This window comes from Falco biarmicus, chromosome Z (assembly GCF_023638135.1).
Source record: "Falco biarmicus isolate bFalBia1 chromosome Z, bFalBia1.pri, whole genome shotgun sequence".
NCBI classification, from domain to species: Eukaryota; Metazoa; Chordata; class Aves; order Falconiformes; family Falconidae; genus Falco; species Falco biarmicus.
The window spans coordinates 81,285,295-81,306,606 of NC_079311.1; the positions used below are offsets into that span (position 1 = coordinate 81,285,295).

The following is a 21,312-nucleotide window of genomic DNA, read 5'->3' on the forward strand; positions in this document are numbered from 1 at the left end:
CTGCGGTGTCTCAAGCAGATAAACCCAGAGCCATGGAGCCCAGCGGACCCCGCATAGCCCTGTGCCCGTTGTGCTTTCTTCAGGAGAAGCCCGACGGAGGCTCCTGAGCCAGCTCCACCTGGAGCAGCCGTTACCCAACGCCTGCACACGCTTCGTGCTTTTCATGCTGCCACTCTGTGCCCCGATTCCCATTCCAGGGCCACCCCAACGACAGGCTCAAAACCCTCCAGGTCTGCAGAAGAAAGGTCTGGAAGACTAGCAGGAAGACCTTCCTTTCTGCCAACAGGGAGGATAACTTCAGGCAGTATTTTGCAAACTTACAATTTGTACTCCAAATTGAGATCAAATGCATTCGCAGTTCAATGCAAATTTTTCACACAGCTCTAGACTATGCCACACTACGCAGAATACAACTGTCACACAAAATAACTTATTAAAAATGCTTGGGCTTGTTTTAAGAACAAAATACAAAGGAATGTAAACTTCACTGAAGACTACGTAGTACAAAATAATATTTCAATTCTTTGCTCAGTATACAGACATTAATTGCCAGAGTCTACAGTTTCTATTTATACATCTGCTGCTCGCTCCTCAAATAAATGGAAACGTAATTTCTTCTCTTCAGGACTGTACGAGAGGCTGGGGTTGAATGCTGAAGCTCAGAATCCTGACTGGCAGTGCTTGCAAGATTGACTTGCTGCAAAATACATTAACTCTTGATTGGGAACAGTAACATATTTATACCTACGTCTACAAAATGCTTTGCAGCCCAGATTTTTCCTGTTGATTTTGTTCATAGGCAAGCAAGACAAGAGAAGCAGCAGGCTTATTCCGCAGCAAGAAGGGATACGTGAGCCAGCATCTTCTACAAAGCATTTTTAAGGCACCCTTCAAGGCCCCAGCTGACAGTAAATCACGTGATTTTCATTGCCCTTATCTTAGAAAGCTAAAGTGCTACATCTAAGCTCCTCAGGTCTCAGCCTTGAAGCCTTGCATAGTTAAACTCAAACTGTTGCTCAGGGTTTTCCAGAAGCACTTGTACATTGTTGTGCAGAAACCACTAAAACAAATCCAGAAGAAAAGACTGGAAGAAATCCTGTCCAGCTGTTCCTAGGTAAGGGAAGGAAGACAGAGCCTTAACTTACACATAGATTAGATACATGTCCGTTAGAAAGCAAAATAGACCATACCTGGAAATCAGTTGCTGGTTTGTAATTCAGTTCTTGGAGGTGCATTTACAGTGCCTTGCTCTCTCGATATGTAAAGCAGCACATTTATTTCCAAGATTAGTGCCGTTTTTAAGGCTTGAAGATGCTGAAAACGAGGTATTTTGGTTGGCGAAGCAATTTTAGATTTGGCAAAGAAACCTCGATAGATTACTTTTCCTGGATTTGGGTTGAAAACCCAGTCTCAGATCTTCCCTTCTGTACTCACGTGGGGATGGAAAGAACAAGACTTAGGTGGGTGGGCATATATATCCATACAGCATTCACTGGATGGATTTTCATGGATTTACTTCCTCGTTGCAAGGGGAGTTCAGTGAATTGAGAGGCGAATAAAAACACAGAACCAAAATAACCAAGATGCCAGATGCAGACTTGGAGGCACAACTTGCCAAACGAGCCAAATAGCTCAAACCTGTCAGCTAAACTCAGGTTTTAAGCCCTTCCTCTGAACAGCCCCGAAGCTCCCACTGCCTCGGCAAGCCAGAGAGCTCTGCCTCCATGGGAAGGGGTCCTGCACCGGGGGACCTGCCTTTTTCAGGTCATAGTGGGTCTCTATAGAAACAGCAGCTCTGCTCACGGCCCCAGAACATCTTCCATCCATGCCCACAGGACCATGTCAAAGGCTGCCTTGCAGCCCAGCCACACCATGGGCTTCAGTGTCCTTCGGGGACGTGGCAGTCATCATGCTTTCTAAGGAACCCCAATACCAGTACCTATCCCCTCCCCAGCACTGCTGTAGCTGCATCCTACTCCACCCACCCCAAATTGCCTCATCTCCAGGTGGAAACGAGTACGGTCAGATCACTCCTCCCATTTTCCAGGTGGCTGGGGAATCCCTGGGCACTCGCCTGTCACACAGCATCCATTCAGCAAATCTTCCTAAACTGCAGGTTCTGGGTTGTGTCAGCTGCACAAATGCAAAATACTTTAAATCAAAAGGGAAGTCTAGGATTTCCAGCTCTTTGGTTTCTCAAGGCCTTTCCTGATCTTTTTACTTGTTACAGTCAAATTTTCTGTTGTTAAAACTCATCTCAGTTAATGCGATACGTTTTCAGGCAGCCACAGAATGTTCTGAAAAACATAGTTCTGCTTGTGATTCCTGAAGATTCACCTTTGACTGCTTTTTTTTTAAAAAGCACTCACCTGTTTCTTTCTATACATTACATAGAATTTACTTTTTTCCAAATATAATAGTCAGTTCTTCATTTTCTAGCCACCATAAGTTGCCAAGCTCCTTCAATACTGCATTGCCCTCAAAAGTCCTTATGAAACAACAAAACAAAAAAAGCAGGCACCACTAAGAGACTTAAGTGGCTACCTAGTCTGTGCTCCCATAATGTGGATGACACACATGAAGCATCACAACCACCATTTCCCCAAGTGGTGGCATCTTCAGGTGCCACTGAATGCAAGAACTGAGACCATCAAAGTCTTTTCCTTTTCAAATTTACAACTTAAAATTGCTGGACAGTTTTTGACATTTCCCTCATGGGTCCTCACGTACCTTCGCTTCTCCAGTGCAAAACGGGAACCAAAGCCACCTGACATAACAGAGGTGGTGTGAAAAAGAATTAATGTTCATGATGTGCTAGACACTGACTGAGAAAATCAAAAATCTGCCAGGATGAAATGTAATCTCATTTTAGGAAATATTGAAATCATTTCTGTAGAAGGTTAAAAAAATAATAATCAGGCTGAGTCAGATACACAGCATGGAAAAATTCATCCCAAATGTTTACAGTTTAGCAACTGAAAGCAAGGCCTTATAATGCTGTGTTGGGTAAACTTAACTAATCTGCAAAAATTCCAGTTCTACTTATAATAACAGTAACAGAATCAAAGCTGTATGGATTAAAGGCAAATGCTACAGCAATATTAGTACAGAGACAAGTGCTATCATAGCATTAAAAATAATATTAAAAATTGGCATCTATACAGAGTATCCAAGGGACTCAGGGTGTTTTCCAGACAGTAATTCATCACATCTCACAATACCCCTGCAAAATACATAGTGCACGTTCTTCAGACACAAATAGGAAAGCACATTTGAGCACAGAGATACTGAAGGACTTGCCAAGAGCATGCCGCAGCTCAGCAGCCAAGGGGGGCTCCCCAGGAACCAAGGCATGAGCCCTGCCACTGGAACGGCAGGCAGCCCGCACCGCCCCAGCTCCCAGGCACCACGCTGGCACTGGCACAGCTCAGCCACTCCGACTATGAGAAAGTGCCACCTTCTCCGAAATAACAATGCTAAGGGGAAAATTATGACTTGGAGATTTTTAAAAGGAAAAGGGAAGAAACCAGCGAGGAAAATATTTATTTTGTGATAGAAGTGCCAGTCTCTGGCAAATGCACGCACCAGCCCTCCCAAAAGCCCGTCAGGCAAGTGATCATCTAAGAGTGCAAACCGAAGCAAGTGCAGCATCCAGCTGAAGCAGACAACAGGGAAGGAAGCAAACCTATTTATATCTGTTCTTCATTTTGTGTCTAGCAATTGAAAGAGAAAAGAAATGCAAGCAAAGATTTTGTTTTCACATACGAGATCATCAACTGACACCTACAACTACTAAGAGTTCTACATGAAGTGACCTTACGTCCTTTTGGAGACACTCAAAGCAATGTAAGAAACTTAATGTCGTCTTCTGGTTAGTAGCGTAGGAACTTTTTCAATAAGGTATCTAAAACCACTACTGCGAACACCAGAAATATTACATGCGGAGGGGAGGAGGACACAAAGTGTCCATGTAAAAAATAAGAGAAGTGCCATGGATCTTATCTATTCTCATTTTTACTACATTCAGCCAACTAGGTTATATCAGCTTTGTAAGTCTCAGGGAAAGTTTCCTCCCACTGCAAGTTTCTCCCTACTACAGGAGGGACCCAGGTATGCGGTGACTGCCTGTCCAGTGGACAGCAGCTGGTGACCACACGCATTCACAGCGCTTCACCTTGTGCAGAGCGCCAGGTTGAATTCTGGGTGCTTAGAGCACTTTGAAGCAACACAAACCTAAATATTCCTGGTAGGCAAATGGAGGAGAGGGACTGAATTATAATGAACCAGCAGCTGTCACAATATGACCACAGTAACCAAATCAAAATATCAACCGCTAACCCAGATGAGATTCAAAGGTCACCACATAAGCCAGCAGCTTTCTTCAGCAGCGCCTGAAACCTCAATCTAATCCTTGCAGTGAAATGCTCCATTAAGCTACAGGAGGTTTAGAAGCAAGTACTGTACATTGGTAAATGATTTAATGTACTAGCAAGATATTCCAGGTAGTAGGATAAGAAACATTCCCAAAGAGCATGCCTGGAAATGGGAGAGGCAATGAGAAGCAATACGTGACGTGCAATACCCGCCGCAGCTATCTGCCCATGCACACTTCATTGCTGGGCCAAATTACTACTCTTTAGATACCCTTAAGAAAATACAAAATACCTAGCAGGGCAGTGGGACTCCAGACACACAAAGCAAGCTGCATCCGAGTACACACAAGCAGGAGTCTGAGCAGTTGAGTAATGCATGCAGCTTTACAACTCCCTGCTCCTCCCCACAAGGCTTGCTCCAAAGCCTAACTCACAGGCTCCTTGCTAGACACTGGCCACATAAAAATATGTTTTAAAAACAAATACCTGAAAAATAAAACACAACATAAGCCTTCATTGAAGCACACCCTGTCTGCAAACGTTTGTGGCTCACAGGTATGGGGTCAGTGATACCTATCCCCAGCAGCAACAACCAAGTCCTTGCCTGGAAAACCACCTGAAATCAGGAGCAACTCCATTCAAGTCAACGGTACACACCAGTATAAAACCAGTTCAAACTGGATGCTCATCAGGCTCTATCAGTGCCAAGAGAAAGAGAAGCATGGAAGGAAAATGATGGTGTGGCTCTGCAGGTGCCAGCTGCATAACACCGGAGTTTATGGGGACCTTTCCTCAGGGGAGTTGGAAGACCTGCCAGGAAAAGGGCAACAATAAAACGCGTTTGGAGCGACAGGAGTCACAAGCTGGCACTGCGGGCAGCCTCCGGCTGAGCAAACAGTGCGGGGCATTGCTCATCCCCACAGGATATAGGTTTCTCCTGAAGCTATAAATACAGACGTGACCAGCGCAGACTGACAGTGGCCTTTGTTAGGGCGATGCTTCACACAGCCAGACCTCTGCAGCAGCACCGCTGGTCACCACAGCCTGGTGCTGGGTCAGGGTCTCCATTCCCCCACGGGACAGGACCAGCCCTCCCAGCCAAGGCCCTCGGGGGTGTCCAACTGGGAAGGGAAGGTGCATGCGTCCCAGCAGCCATCCCTCCTCCTCCCGCAACAATGCCCCATGTCCAGGAGCAGAACAAAACTGGGGAGCAAAGTTTCTCCCCAACAGGAGAAATTAAGTCTACTCCAATTACCAAAGGAATGATACTAAAGCATGGTCACAAAAAAGGGGCGTTTTGCCCTCCATGGGTTGTGGAGGGCAGCTGACGGCCCCAGCAGCACACGCGCGTTACTGTGCCATAGCACACTTGTCAAAAGCTGTTAGTCGCTTGCCATGCGCTCACACACACCTTCATCTGTGTGTGCAGGAGCATCACCAGTCTTATTTCCAGTAGAAACTACTAAGTGTCATAAACCCCCAAAAATCTCAGGGCACTTAGGACCACGCGCTGTGAGGATGCTGGCTGGCTCCCACCCGGGGATGTGAGGCCACGGCCGGGTGAGCACTGGCTGTGCAGACCCCTCTGACGGTGATGACTGGAACCTTCTAGATCCGTCAGGCTTTCCAAAGCTCCTAGTCAGAGTATTCCATAGCTTAATTCTTTAACCATGTGCCTCCAAAAGTGTTTCTCTTAAACAACTATTTCTTACACCAAGTGAAACCAGCATTTTCACTAAGACAGGCAAAAACAATCCAAGTCAGGAATGAGAGTTTTCTGTAACCCAAGGACAGGCAGAAGAGAAAGAGAGAGACTTTTAAGTGCTAAATACTCAAATTAAAAGTTATACTTGAAAGCACCAGGCAGCCCAGTGGGTTTCACAGAAGTGTGTGGCTATTTGCAAAGTGTCTCTGTGCACTACCTAAGCCCCATGGCGTGAGTTAAGAAGGGAGTGTTGAAATTTCCATGCTTTTTTTGGCTTATATTAGACCCTTTAAAACTGTTGTAATCATGTTTTGTACGTGAATACACACAAATGACTACAAGCTCCAACACTGTCCCATATGTTAAACAACTCACAAATATTTCCCAATATTAAAAGACAAGGCATATTTTAGGGACGTATATTAGAGCTGAAGAATGATATATCGCAGTTACAGCTCCATGGTTTTTTTGGCTCACATTCAATCCTTCAAAGCAAAGCATTTGGTTAGTTCATTGACAACTGCAGAAGAAGGGTGTGATCTTGGCCAAGCATAAGCATTACTAATATTTTTACATCATATATTTACTTTAACCAAACTCATTTATCAAGCATAATTAAAGAAAGTAGCTATCATTCATTTACAAATAATTATAGCCTCTCTTCATACTGCTATGGTGTTTACTGCTAAGCTAAAATGATTATTCAGGGGTGTCAAAACTTTCTATCATGAGGTGTGGGGTGGAAAGAGGGTCCTTGCCAAATGCCCTGGGCAAAATCTCACTCTTCTAGAGCAGAATAGGCTGCAGCTACCCTCGTCTGAAATCCAGGAGTTTGCAGCTCACAGGTCCCAGCAGGCAGTGATCCATCACACTCCAAAACAAACAATGGCTTTGGCGTCCCTCACCACTTATTTATCTGTTCCCTTTTGCTAACCTATATTTATCATATTTTCAGAAGGCCTTTTCTACTTTAAAAGTCCTGCTCAGAGCATGTCCTTATTTTCTCTGCCAACCTGTCACTTCTTGGAAAAGGAAAGGCTGAGCCTTAGGAAACAACCATTTACCTCTTTCAGCAAATACTGCAGTTACTGCATCAAAAGTCATATCCCTCGCACAGCGAGAAAACACAAGTCTATTCAATAAACAGCACTGCTGCACATTTCTGAATTTGAATGATAGCTTAAAAAAAAGAAAAGGTCAAAATCCACGTTCCCATCCTTACGTTGAGTACAGTCAACCCCAAAAATGAGGATGACTGATTTAAGCCCTCAGAGTTTTATTTCTGGTTCACTTATTCCACTTTAAACAACACAGTCAAGTTAGGAAATGGATTTCTTACTTTGTATTCTGGAATTGACAAAGGGAGGAGAGAGATTGTCATGCGACCCAAGGTCTCTGCTCGACATATGATCATAGTGAGTCCCATCTCCATAGTTCTGTTAACAAATTGGGGAAAAAACACAATTTTACAAGTTTAAATGGCATTTTTCAAAACCTACAGGTCCCTATTTCCCTTCTAAGCCAGCTATAAGAAATATTGTCTCCTTTATTGTTTTCCCCCTATTGATTCTGCTGGAAGTGATGTGTTCCAGAACATTTTTAAAGCTGTTTCAAATTTTTATTTCATTAGTAATTGACTTCGGTTTGCCGTGTGGATAATCCTGAAAGGGTGACTGAGATGAGGTTCCTGGAATTTCTTGCTGTGCAATTCAGCATAAAGCCCCCTCTTAGCATACAAGTCTCTTGCCTGTAACACATGCAAGAACAGCAGAGAATTACTCCTTTTAACATTTTGCTTTTTAAATCCAAATGCTACCTACAGAGTCAAGGACATAGAAAAACTGTTCCAGGATCAAGCCCCTAATTGTTGAAACAGTTTTGGTGCAACCTTCTGCTTTCAGTCACTCAACTTGCAAAATCTTAAATTTAACTACAAATATTGGCCGAGCGCAGCAGTTATGTAATGTTTCTTTGGTTTAGAAGAACTCACGAGAAAGTAATTCCTCCAATGTGGAAATACCATCATCATTTTACAAAGAAGGAAAGAGAGAGGTCAGGCTGTTTGCAGAATAACACTGCCAGTTAATGCACAGGCTTGATTGAAACTCCAGAATTCTTCCCAGGCTCGTGCTCTTTTCTTTATATCTCAAAACTTCATTGTACACTCACATTCAAGTTTTTGCATGCATAAATAATTGTGTGTGCAAATTTAGAATTTACTTTTCAAAACATTTTTCCCTTGGAAGCAATACAAGTGTCAAGGAAAAAAAAGGGATAAAAATAAAACCGACAGATGTGAGTGGTAATGACGTAATGGATGCTAAGCGGGACAGAATAAGAAAAGGTGTTGGGCTTCCCCCCCTCAGTGGCAGGACCGGGGTCCCCCCTCAGCTGCCTGTGGTGCAGCGCTGCAGATCTCCCCCTAAAACCTCAGCTGGCACAAGGTCCGCCGAGGGCAGGACCTGCCCTGAGGGGAAAGGTCGGCCTGAGGATGAACAGGGCAACTGACTTTCCCCTCGCCAGGCAGACACTCGAGGGCATGGAGCTCCCAGCAGCACTGCTCGTGAGACCTGATCCTTCACGTTAATTAGAAAACAATTAAAAAGCAATTTAAACAAACTGTTTAAATAAGGGCATAACAGCGAAGGCACTTTTTGCCCAGCGTAAGTGTACTTCATGCATTTGCAGGAAGTGAACAGAAATAATCATCTTGGTACTGAAGCACAAGCCGTGCCCAGCCCTGGGGACAGTCAAAGCCACGATGCTCCAGCTGGGGAGGGGGCTGCCGGGGTGGCCCGTGGAGACCACTGGCAGGGCTGCCCACACCGTGCCACTCGGGGCAAGCCGCACAGCTGCTCTGCTGGAAATAGCACTTCTCCCCTACCGAAGGAACTGGCATCCCAATCCTGAGGTGTCTAAAGAATTTGGATAACTGTCTACAGACAGAATCAAAATGACTGAGTCCAGCTGTCTCACAAATCCCAGCAAACGCAGAATATTGCCGTGCCAGATAGCAGCTCCGTGCTTGCATTCCCTGGAGGGGGATCCCACTCTGACATGGGGAGCACAGCGGATGTGTGTGCCCCATCCTCAGCACAGAGGCAGGCAGGTGGCTAGCAGCCAGGCTACCTGCCCTGGGGCTCGGATGATGACAGCGGGGGCTGGGGGAGGGTACCATGACATGCTGAAATGCCCAGCTGCCAGCCCCTGCCCGAGTAGAAGGGTCTGAAACCCCTTCTTCACCAGAGGCAAGGAGCAGCCAAGGGGCACTGCGGGCAGGGCAGGGGCACGGCTGTGCTGGTGGGCAGCCCCAGCATAGTGGGACAGACCTGGCTGCCCCTCTCCAGCCTTGCTGCCCTGAGCTCGGGCCCTGGGGTGGCCAAGGGTGGCCATGGAGTGGCCAGCAAGCCCTGGCACGGGCCTGAGCGCTGGCCCTCTCCTCAGGTTTAGTGACACCCGCAATCTCTAAAAATCCAACTGCAGAGAACGCAAAGTTTGGCAACAACATCTCTGCTCCACCTGCACTCTGGGTGGTGGCTGTAGATGATCATGCATAGCAAGAAAAAATGGTTAATCAATCTTCTCGCTACCTGTTAGAGGTAGCAGAGCAGGTACCAAATTCAATCATAGACTCAGGTTTGAATGTTAAAATAAAATAAAAAGCAATTTTAAAGAGAAGACAGGCTACAGCCAACTTTGCATGCCCATTTTTCTATGCAATCAGGTGTAAAACTCGTATTTAAGATTGTAAATTTACATATGCAGGAAGTCTGCTTTGGGGAGAAAGATTAGATATACTTACCCTGGATGGACTAGGATGTCCTGTATTCCCCCAGGACCCTGAGCTAGTTCTGTCTTCTACATCTAGGGACAAAAAAGTTCTTTAGGCTTTATTGCAATAATTCTTTCCTTTTGTATAGGCACTTTTAAATTAATGTTTCAAATTAATCTCCTGTTGCCTTTAATTAAGAATCAGGCACAGGGCTACTACGATGGTAGTGGCTTCTGACCCACTGCTTAAATTAACTCATTTAAATTCACAGCAGAAATGAACCGGACCCTCAGGAACCTGAGGTTTGAACATAAAAATTACTTCAGCGGCTCAGTGTTTCTCAACTCTTTAAATAAAAAGTGACTGCATTGTACCAATTAAAATCCTAGCAAAACCTCCAGCACAAAAATAAGTATTGTCAAACAGTAAAAAGAAAACATGATAAAACAGGTGAAACCTAGAAGTTAGTAAGGCATGTTTGGGGTAAATGTACCTCTCACCACCTCATCAAGGCTTCTGCTGCAGAAAAAACATTTACACACATATTTGCGTCTCAAGAAGAGAAAAGCACAGTCCTAAAGCCAAGCACACAGTGGGTATTTCTGTCTTTTCCTCTATTATTTCATATAGAATTCATTGCAACCATCAGGTGGGAGACACTCCAGTAATTTCAGACAGCCCATTTCAGGGTGCTTTTAACCATGCACCCCTCCTGCCCCACTCGAGAGGACATCTCTAGGAGTAACACATCCCACGGCATGTGTGCTAGGACATGGTGAAACCTGCTGTTCAGGGCATGGGCCAGAGAACCTGCAAGAACCTCTTAACTTTGCAACAAAACACAGGAATGTCTCAGCCTGCTGTTTTCTGGCGTGCATTGTATCTGTGCACCAAAGGGGCAGCTCAATAGTCACCCCAGGAAGGAGAGGTGAGCTTCGCTCGCCAGCCAGTGCAGCGTGCTTCCAGGTCACTGCATGCAAGAGCCTAGCCAGGCTGCAACGCCACACTTGCCTTCACAAAAAACAGGGCATAGGCACATTTTGCATATGAACGCTCTCTGCATTTCAGAAGTCCCCAATATTTCTTCTGACGCAACTATTTTTATTCCACTTTCCCCATCTTTCCCAGCATTATCAATTAACCCAGTTTATTGTTATCAAAACTTCTTTATAACACTGAATGTTCTTTCAAATGTGGAGCCCCCCCACCCCACCCACGCAGGAACTTCTTCCAGAGACACCCCAAGGGCATGGTGCTGTCCCTCTCAGGTACCCTGTGCCCCTCCAGGCTGGCCATGCTGAGGTTGCTTCAGAGCTTGGAAAGGTCCAGGAGCTCAACTCCACAGGGTACCACTGACAGTGACACCAGAAGATGCTCCACAGCACACTCAGATATGCTGGGATATGCTTGCACAACTGCTGCCCGTCGCAAAACTTTTACTACAATGAGTTGGGAGTGTCCTGAGACTTTCCACTTGGGTAAAAATTTAATGGCTAAACACAACACTAGTTCAGCGAGTCACTCACACGCAAGTTTAATGGAAGCCTGTGAATACTTCCACCAAAATCATAGTTCGCTTTCATGTTAATTTAAGTAAATGAGATCACTCATGCTTTAACGTTAAGCATATCCTTTAGTACATTGATGGACAAGACCATACTGCTTAAATCCATTACTTTTTTACTTACAGTATGTTAAATATCAGGAAATGTGATTGACATTGATCTATAACAGTATTATTGCACATTTCACTGCTATTTTCCAACTTACTCCTGTGTACCCACTAGCATCCTAATGAAACAGTAATACTGCTTGTCTTTTGCCATGCACAAACAGTAGCTTTAATCTAATCTGAAAAATACGTATTTGGACTTGCTGGCAAGAGAAACTTTCTCAGAACGCTGCTGAAGAACTACGCACACCAGCAACTCCCTCTCCACCTGTGCACGGGTCCATCCAGACTTCTGGGATCAGCGGGAACTTCAGTTGTCTGAGAAACAGAAACGGTCATTAGCACTTTCAAATACCGGTGCTGTGACCAAATCTGGTTGGTTTCCAAGATTAAAAAAACCCAAAACACATTTGTAGAGTTTAATACTTTCCCCTTATCTCAATAACAGATGAACATGTTAATAGCACAAGGCACTCTTAGGTAAATATTTAATTAAGCTCCAGAAAAAGAAAGCAAATGTGTATCATTTACCTGACAGATCAGATCAACCATTCTATTAGTTTAATTAGGCATATTTTTTTAAATAATTTGTTATGTAACAGGCAATTAACTTTGTAGAGCCCCGATACATTGCCTGCTCAAAATCAGTGAATTTTATCCCATTGACTTTGATGGGCATCATCCCACCCTCGAGCACAGCTTCCAAAATCCATCAGTGAGCAAAACAGCTGAGCCCTTAGGAACAGCACCTGGGGGACTGGGTGATAGCTCTGAGCCCACCTTGGGAAAGGTGACAAAGCCAGTGCCTGCAGGCTTGGCTTCAGCCCCATCCTGCTCTCAGCTCTCTTGTAGACACCCACAAGCCCGGTAAAGCAGGGTAAAGGGCCAGAGCCACACCAGTGAAGGGCTCTGCATGGGGCAGCACCTGGGGAACTCTGCTTTCATGAACAAAGAGGCATTACTCACGTAGCTCCCTGTTACAAACTTCATTTATTAACCTACTCATTTGCTGTAAAAGTCAGCTAATTAAAATAATACATGTTGTCAAGGCCCCTTCCACTAGCTCATGGTCAGTGCTAGGAGATTTACATGCCAGTAAAGGTTTTCACACTTCTATACCATACATTTTTATTTGAGGACTATAGATGCTATTGTCTTGGGCACTCTAACACATCATGTAAAATAACACCTTTCAGGGCTGTGGTTTGAGCACTAACCTTCTCCTGCACTCTGTGCCCAGGAGGGAGAGCAGAGGGGGAAGGGGGCATCACCACGCCAGCACCCAGTTGCTGAGCTCTTCCCTCTGGATGCCAACCACCCAGTGCCAGATGAGAGTCTTCTGCCATCCCTTCCACACATGCTGAGACAATACACACAATGTAACCCACTCATGGTGCCTCTTTTGAGTCATGTTCTTCAAAAAACTTTTTTTTTTTCTCTTCAGGCAAAAGGAAGGAGCACCACACTCCCAAAGATGACCAGTACTTTCCAGCAGCACATGGAAATACTCGCTTCATGGCCAACCGCCCCAATAACACCAAAGGAACTATTTACATGCTTACAGTCAAACATATGTTTTTGTGGTGAGCCGAATTCCTGCCCGGCTGTCCTTTCTGGTACTCTTTGCTGCATTATCCCTACTTTTCCCTCAAGCCAAGCATGCCAATGAGCAGAGGGCACTATCAGATGCTTAAAATAACATGAGAATAACACGTACCTCAGGGCTGGGGTACTCCTCATCTCTGTCACCATCCCAGACCAAGCCCCTGGGCACACTCAAGACTAACCCAGAAAGTCCTGCCTAGGCAGGGGAAGCACTGCCAAGCAGGAAGGCACTCCTGGGCACGGAAGGGGAGAGCTTTGGGGATACAGTAGGGCACGAAAGACATTAAAAGGTACGTAGACATTGTTCTACATACCCAAGCATACTGTATCAGCTAGAGATTAAGAGACTTAACCTCACAGAATAATTCTGCAAGATTTGCTTAGCCTCCAAAATGCTTAGCCATCTCATTTTTGGCTGAAAGCTCCCTGCCCTTTACCTCGCTTCAATCCAAGCCCATATAATACTCAAGGTCTTCCACCAAAGTTAAAAGTTCTGAACTCTGATCAGAAAATGGCAAGCAATGGCTCTTGTGCCTTATCTTCAGGGGTCGTGTCTTAGCTTTCGACCAATTTTCTTTGTATTTAGACTTAAATGTGCAAACTACACTATATTACTCTGCAAAACATCAATGAGAAGGCTTAATTAAGTAACACTGACAGATAAATCCATTTCTTTCACAGTAATCAAATCAAAGCAGGTTGACATAACACAGGAACTTAATACAGTTATTCCCTTGTAATTGGAAAAAGGCCCTTTACTTCTCATTAAAGCAATCTTCTGGGTATTTGGCATAATAAGAAGGCTCAGGGCTTTAATACTGCCCTATAAAAGCCCCAAGATACAGACCCCTTAAGCAAACATGCCAGATTATCTAATTCCTTGATCATAGTGGAACATGTAGTTATTGTTTTAAACTACTAATTCTTTATCTCAGCTACAGACAAAAAGAAGTAACTCAGTCTAAAACATGTCTCACAAAGCTCTATAAAAATGCTAGTTCTAGCTGGGGGAAAAAGATGCGTTTTCAAAAATACCCTGGATCTTCAGCGGGGAAATGGAGAGCTTAGCAAGATCAAAATTGTTCTTGAACATAAACAGTTATAAAAAGCAAATAATAAAATGAAGTTTTACTGCATTTGTGAATTTACTGGAAAATATCTGTCAATGGAAGCAGAGCTGGGCAAAGCCTTCCCACTGCTGCTGTGTTGGTACCACAGCTGTCTCCCACTGCCTGCAAACCCTCAGAGAGACACAACTTCGGCCTGTGAGCAATTCAGAGTGTCACTGGAGTGGGTTCAGCGTCCACACGATGAGTTACACCGTGCACGGGGCTCTCAACCGTTCCATGTGCCTGTGGCCACAAAGGGGTTATGCGGTGGGGTACAGCACCGGGAGTGCTGGGCGAACAGATGGGTGTCTGCACCCCGCATGCGTGCTCCTTGTCTCTCTTCGTATTGTAACAAGTATTGCGTAAGCATTACCCAGTGAGCTCACAACAGCCAAAAGCCAGCTAACTTCTGTTCCCCTCTAACCAGCTCCCAAATCAACAGCACTTCTCCCTCAGCAGCAAAGAAAAAACCCTCACTAATTGCTACCTAGTTAATCTAGCCTAGTTTACTAATAATTTAGTATGACAGATATTGCAAGAAGGTTTGTAAGCTCCTAAACCTAATTCCAGAAATTTATTAGGTACCCTGTAAGCACTGCCACTTCAGTAATTAGGACAGTGAAACCCTAATGACACCAAAGTCAATGCAAAATTCTCTGGTAACTTAATTCTCAGAGCCTGGATTCATCCCAGAGCGCATAAACTTGAACACATATGTAATTTTCTCCAGAATCTAGCTCCTGTAAATTAACCTCACTTAATCACACGCATTAGGCAATGCGACATAAAAAGCAAATCATCATGGACAGATTTGGTCAGTTTTTCAGAACGTGATTCATACATGATTAACACAGTGTGATTTACATAACTAAAGCCTCACTTCCCATCTCACAAGTTTAGGTAAAGTAGTAAAACTGGTGTTTAAACAGAGTCAAACCACCCTATTTTAAACATTAATAACCTGGGAAAAGCATGTTCAACTGAATCTAGAAAAGATGTTCAGTGCTGTAGACTGAGAATGGCTGGATTCAAAACACACTACCTCTATTAATGGTCTGGAGAAAAAACAACTGCAATTCACATGGGTTACACCCCTGTGTTGGAAGGTACTGCAACTTCAGAGAGGCCACCAATGCTTAAGGGTGCAGGGAGAAATCAGAGCACTGATTTTGGGGCCAAAAGCTGCATTTATGCAGAGAAGCAAGTCCAGAAAGCCTCTGGTCAAGCAGCCACCTAACCCTAAAAGTACTTTCCTGCAAAGAACAAGAATCTTGTTCCAAGGTTCCCTTGCCCTCTAGAAGACAGAGGGGTGCCTTGGGAGCCCTCAAGCAGGGCACCAGGCTCTGAGACCCTCCAGCAGCAGGGCTGAGAGATGCTCGCACTCTGCCCAGATGTCCTGGTGCTCCCCATTTGCTCAGTAGACTCCAAACGTGCCCAGAAAATACAGAGAGGACCGAGATCAGCAAAAGCACAGCAGATACGATCACAGTCCACCATAAACGTTGAGTTCTGAGCACTCCATCATGCAGGTGACCACTATTACAGCACAGGTGGTGTTGGAGGTGTACAGAAGCATCATCCCGATCATTAGGTGTCTGTAAACAGCCTCCATGCTCAGAATCTCAAATGAATAAAAGTGCTTAATATACACGTTCCAGCTCCAGCAGAATTAGGTAACCTGAAGGGCAACTTACTGCCTAATATATGTAATTTCAAATTACTTTCATGGTAGGCTACTAGCTCTGACAAGTTGTGCTACTCTCTCGGGGCAACACCTACTTTATTTTAAGGGGCTGTGATACATAAACAAGAGGCACCGTGTAAGGCTACTTGACCTTGGTCCTAACACCCAGGCCCTTAAACTTTCTTTAGCAAAAGTTTCATGGAATCCCTTGAGGTGCTCCGAAACAGAAAACAGAATTAGAAAATTAGTATTTTTTTCTGGAAAAACACCCAAACCTGGAAAAAAACCCAAAACAAACTCCTCTTTGCAGAAATAATCCAAACACTTGGGAAATCATCCAAGACTGTAGCAACAACACAGAACAACAAAAATTTTCCAGATGATTCTGGAATACAATTTTGGTTGAACCTCCCACCGCCTCCAATAACAAACTTGGGCACACACACAAAATCCTAGAATCATAGGCTAGGAAATTATACTCTCATGGTTTCCTCTAGTGAACAGCATCACAGATATCACCGGCATTTTGCTCATATGGGGGGTGTGTGTGTGTGTATAAGGGGGTGAGAAGAAAAAAAGATGACTCAGGCTAGCAAAACTCAGGACTTAAGAACTGTTAAAAAAAAAAAAAAGGTGCAGTTTGAAAGATGGTACATATGGAAAACCCATGTAAAAAGAAGTACACACCCAGAGTTGGACACCGTAAGAGTAGCTAGCAACTAGGTCAGCTAATAGAAGACAAATGAGCACAGTGGTGGATCTGGTCAATTCCGTAGGAAATCAGACCGCGAATGTCCATTTCCCCACCATTCATCCACACATGCGGCTTAATCACATGAGAGCAGGAGGCTGGGATTTGCACCAGGAGAGCATTTCTGGTTGCCACCATCAGTCTGAGCAGTATTTTGAGCAATTTTGTGGGAAAACAGGCATTCAGCTAACCTCATACTCAATCTGATATTATTTTCAGGGCTGTTTATTAAAGCACACAGATCACTAGCCCAATCTTTCCGCATAAAACCAGTGCATACTCACAACCTCTTGCCATATGATATGATGGTTTCTAGAGTGTGAAGGTGTCTCATGGTGCACTCCAAGAACCTAAGCATCACTCCACCCATCCAACACCATCATCCCAGCACATGTGCAAATACACAAGTGAAGTAACCTGACCACTATGCTCATGACAGTAAATGGAAGGAGAAGCACGTATATATACACATACGATTTTTTTTTTTTAAATGTTCAAAGAGCAAAGTGAGCAGAAAGGGAAAATTCAGTTTTCCCTGGCTAAACCTTGCTATCAAAACACAGGGGTGAAATTCTACTTCTGTGGGAGTTTTACATTTCAGTTAAGACCAAAGCTCCATCTTTATTATTTGTGTTCTTTTAATTCAGAATTAACAATATTTCACGTTTAGAACAACAATATTCAGAGAAGCAGCACAATCAAAATCATGACATTTAACAAATGTAATACAGATACTGAGCGAGTAGGCTGTACTCAGAAGTGTGCCTGTGAAAATCTGGCCTTTATCTATCAGCTTCAGAGCAAGAACTACACAACTCCACCTCTTTAACTCACTGTTAGGCCATATTCTTTTAAAGGATCTGAATAAACTACATATCAAACCAACAATAATTCTTGAAGAACAGTTATTTCATGTGCACAAGTGCAAAACAGTATTTATCAATATAATTATTTGTCTTTGTGGATCTGAAATAGAATTGCAGTACTGTAATTCCAAAATACTGTAACAAAGTTGGAAAATATTTTAACACACAAGAGCATAAAAATGCTTAAACTTAGGACTTTTTCCTCTTTTGTGAAAGACTCCCTGAAATACATGATTTAAGTAGAGTGCTGTGTTCTCGGATTTACCTATACAGCAAATGGGACCAGTTGTGGATGACCAGAGTGAAAGGAAAACGTTCCAAACACTTGTTGGTGAACTCTGAGTCAAATTATTTAGACGACTTTCCAAAGAAGAAAGGTAATATAATATGGTCAAAATTAAGACATTTGCTTAACCTCCCCAAAAATGCTGTAATGTGTTTGCATTGGGAAAAGATGCCAAGGAAAACAGCAGTTCCTTCCCAGCACTTGACTCCTGCACATGAAGAGTGGGTGTCTTCTGGACACCGTCCTTGTGTCAGGCAAGCCCTCCAGAGCCAGGGGAGCTGGTGACACACACCAGCCTGCCATCCATCCCAGGCCAGGGCAGGCAGCCTGCCAGTCCCAACCCCTATACATCTCCCAGCCTTCACACACATCTGCATCCACACCTGCTCACACAGAGGGCTGCAACTCAGAGGTGGATACACAAGGTTTAGCTCCTCCAGAAGTAAAGAGCTAGAGAGCAAATGAAGAGGTAACTGGAGGAAACATAACAAGGTCCAAGCCTTTGTCCACCAGAGGACTGGGCTGGCAAGGGTTTCTGGCTCAGAGCATCATTTCATTTGTACCATCATAAAATCAGAGTACTGTGTAGTTACGCACTGCGCTCTCCTCACTGGACAACTGGAGGGCACAGAAGGCACCAGAACTGCAAAGGAAAATCTAGCGGTGAAGCTGCTACAGAAACATGGCAAAGGTGCACAGAGATGGTTAACCAAGGTAGCTGGGAGGGGCACAAGTGACAGCTGAGGAGGACAGGAAGGGTGGCCCCAAGCCTTACTGGGGAAAGGGTGTTCAGAGCTATGAAAATCCCTCCCTGGACTAGCTTTTACAGCATCAGTTTGGGTGATGGAGAAGAACAAATGGATACAGCCCACCCTTGCCAGCAGCAGATGACACAAACAGTCAGCGTTAAAGGAAAAGCCAGACCCTCTTTGCTATGGCATTAGGTCAAAAAAGCTGAGGGCTGCTGTGCTGCTGGCACACTGAGCGCTCCTGGAACACTGGGTGCTCCCTCACAGGCCTGGACCACCGCTGGGTTAGTGGGGTGGGTTCCTGATACGGACTGATTCCCGAGGGGTCCTCAGCACTGAGGTCTTTGAAGAAAGTTGTTTGAAGAAAGGAATAATGGAAAGGGTGTGGATTATAAAACATCAGCTGCTTTTTTTATATAATTTTAAACAGAGAGAGAGTCTTAGATGCTAAAAATAGAAAATTAAAAAAAAATACGAAAAATATGCCAAAATCCTGAACGTGTGTGGCAAGCAGCAGTCTGTTTGCAAAACAGGCATTTCACTTCAGCAGTAATTCAGCCAGTATATCTTTACCTGCATCAGTAAACCTTTTTATACTAACCCTGAGTGTTTCCCCAGAAGAGACTGCCAACTGTGTTGATTTGCTGACACGATCTAAAATACAAAGAATAGTAAATGGAGAAAGACAAACATCTTGAGATTTGAATTTTATCTTCAAGGGGAAAAAAACCCCAGTTTTTATATTAAATAGTATATTAACCAATGAAAGTAATTTTATAGGGGATTAAACATTCAAAATATCCTCCAGTAAGAAGGAAAAGGACCAAGATCCCCACAGGAAAGAGACTTTTTGTACACACGCCACACTGACATGCGATTAGCATTTCTCATTCTACGAATTACAGTTGTGTCAAAAATGAGAAGGGTGGGAAATATCCTAGACTCTAATTATAATTATTATCATACTTAGGCAAGTATGATAAACAGATACTTCGGGATTGCTATTTCTTCTTTGTGCTCTGAAGGACCTTACAAAACAGTACGTCAGATACCGCTAATACAAATTAAGATAAACACACCCATTTTGGGGATTGAGACCTTTTCTGCTTGTTTTTCAAAATAATTTCTTTTTCTCAGAGTATTATGTTTTTTAAGAACTAAATAAAAAGCGAGCTTAACAAAAACCCGACAAAATACAGAAGGATTAAAGAGCAGTAGATCAAGGGAAGAATAAGCTGGTCACCTGGACATTTAATAAACTAAGGATTGGCAAATTTAGAATGCATATCCATTGATGCAATCTTTTCTGACTGTTTTGCTCTAAATGTCATCAGGTTATGATTAAAAAAAAAAAAAACAAAACAACAAAAAAACACCAAAAAACCCACACACACACCAAAGACAAACAGGGAGGTGATGTGGAAGAAAGGCATATGAAGCTTGAAGGTGACAGTAGTAGTCAAGGACGGGCTTCATCACGAGAAAGGAACCCGGAGATGGAGTCATGAACAAAAGCACAGACTGAGAAGGGCCATGGAAACCAGCAAAGAAAACTTAAATATGACATGGGAAACAGTGGGGAGACAATAAAGGGATTTATGAGGAATCAAACGTGGTTTTAGTATCAGACAATAGAGGGAATGTTGACAGACTGCAGACGCAGGATAGGGAGAAGTTGCACCAAGTTCAGGCAGCAGTTCGGGCTTGAACAAGGGAAGAGGAATAGACAAACTGTGAATCCGCGCACCTCCAGCATGTGGAAAGTTGCATATAATTATCCTTTCCGTGACAGCAATGTAAAGAAAGCACAGATTCCAAATGGGAAATTCCTACTACTTATTTGACGAACAATTTACTATTGGTTTGCTCAAGGGATTAGATACAAAGCTTTAGATTTTTTTTTTTCCAAAGAAGTAGGACCAGCTGCCAGATATATACAACACACTTCAATCGCTTCTGTTAAAGCCACAAATAATTGGAAAATTCATTTGAATCAGATGGTCATTTTATTTTCTGCCTGAATTTCCAAAGTCTATACAAATATCCACAGACAGTCTGAGACACCACTTGACAGCATTTGCTAGAAAACGTCAACAGTGTAAACAAATCTAAACTGTTCTCAATCTTAATATTCATAACAAAGAACTGCACTGTCCTGCTGCTGGATGAGGTCATAAAACCTCACATTGTATTTATTAGAGTTACATAAGCTATTTTCTAACACACGTATGACATAGACTTTGTGCTTGTAAGCACAGATGACTGTCACATATCCACTCCATTTGCGTAACTTCGGCATTTAATCAGTTCTTAGCAGATCTGCTGGAAATATAAGCAGATAGTAAGAAAATAGGTTGTAGTTATATTGCCCTTTCCAGCTTATCAAGTTGCCGAAGGTTTGATTTCATTCAAGTTTTGAATAGTGTGGCATAGGGAGTGCCACGGGGGAAGGGTTTTCTGAGCAAAATGAGTCTTCTTTTTTACTGACTTTAACCTGAGAGGAGACAGTTTAGTAGGAAAGTGTCTGTTTTCAGGGCTATTTCGGTTATAAACTGAATGTGGTTTATAAACTGTGGTTATCTATTTATGAATGTACAGTAAGCTAATTAGTCTATTTTAATGTTAAAGTACTGAATTTTTACTTGAACCCAGTAACACAGAACACTCTGAAGTTAATCGCACTGCTCCAGGCACAGTGCGTATGTTCTACATCATGACCTAGAAATATGTAAGGGCAGAT

General features: G+C 43.6%; 1 protein-coding gene across 22 annotated transcripts in view; it reads right to left on the reverse strand.

The window, feature by feature from the left end:
* Positions 1–21,312, reverse strand: part of TCF4 (transcription factor 4) — a 240,339-nt gene that overhangs the window by 152,651 nt on the left and 66,376 nt on the right. For 18 of the 22 annotated variants that reach the window (XM_056323838.1, XM_056323839.1, XM_056323843.1 and 15 more), the window contains 2 exons: positions 9,881–9,942; positions 7,418–7,514 (listed from right to left, as the gene is read on the reverse strand). The exons of the other annotated variants lie outside the window; for them this stretch is intronic. In XM_056323838.1, coding sequence (XP_056179813.1) covers positions 7,418–7,514; positions 9,881–9,942 — 159 coding nt within the window. The remainder of the gene's footprint in view (positions 1–7,417; positions 7,515–9,880; positions 9,943–21,312) is intronic. 22 annotated transcript variants of the gene reach the window in all.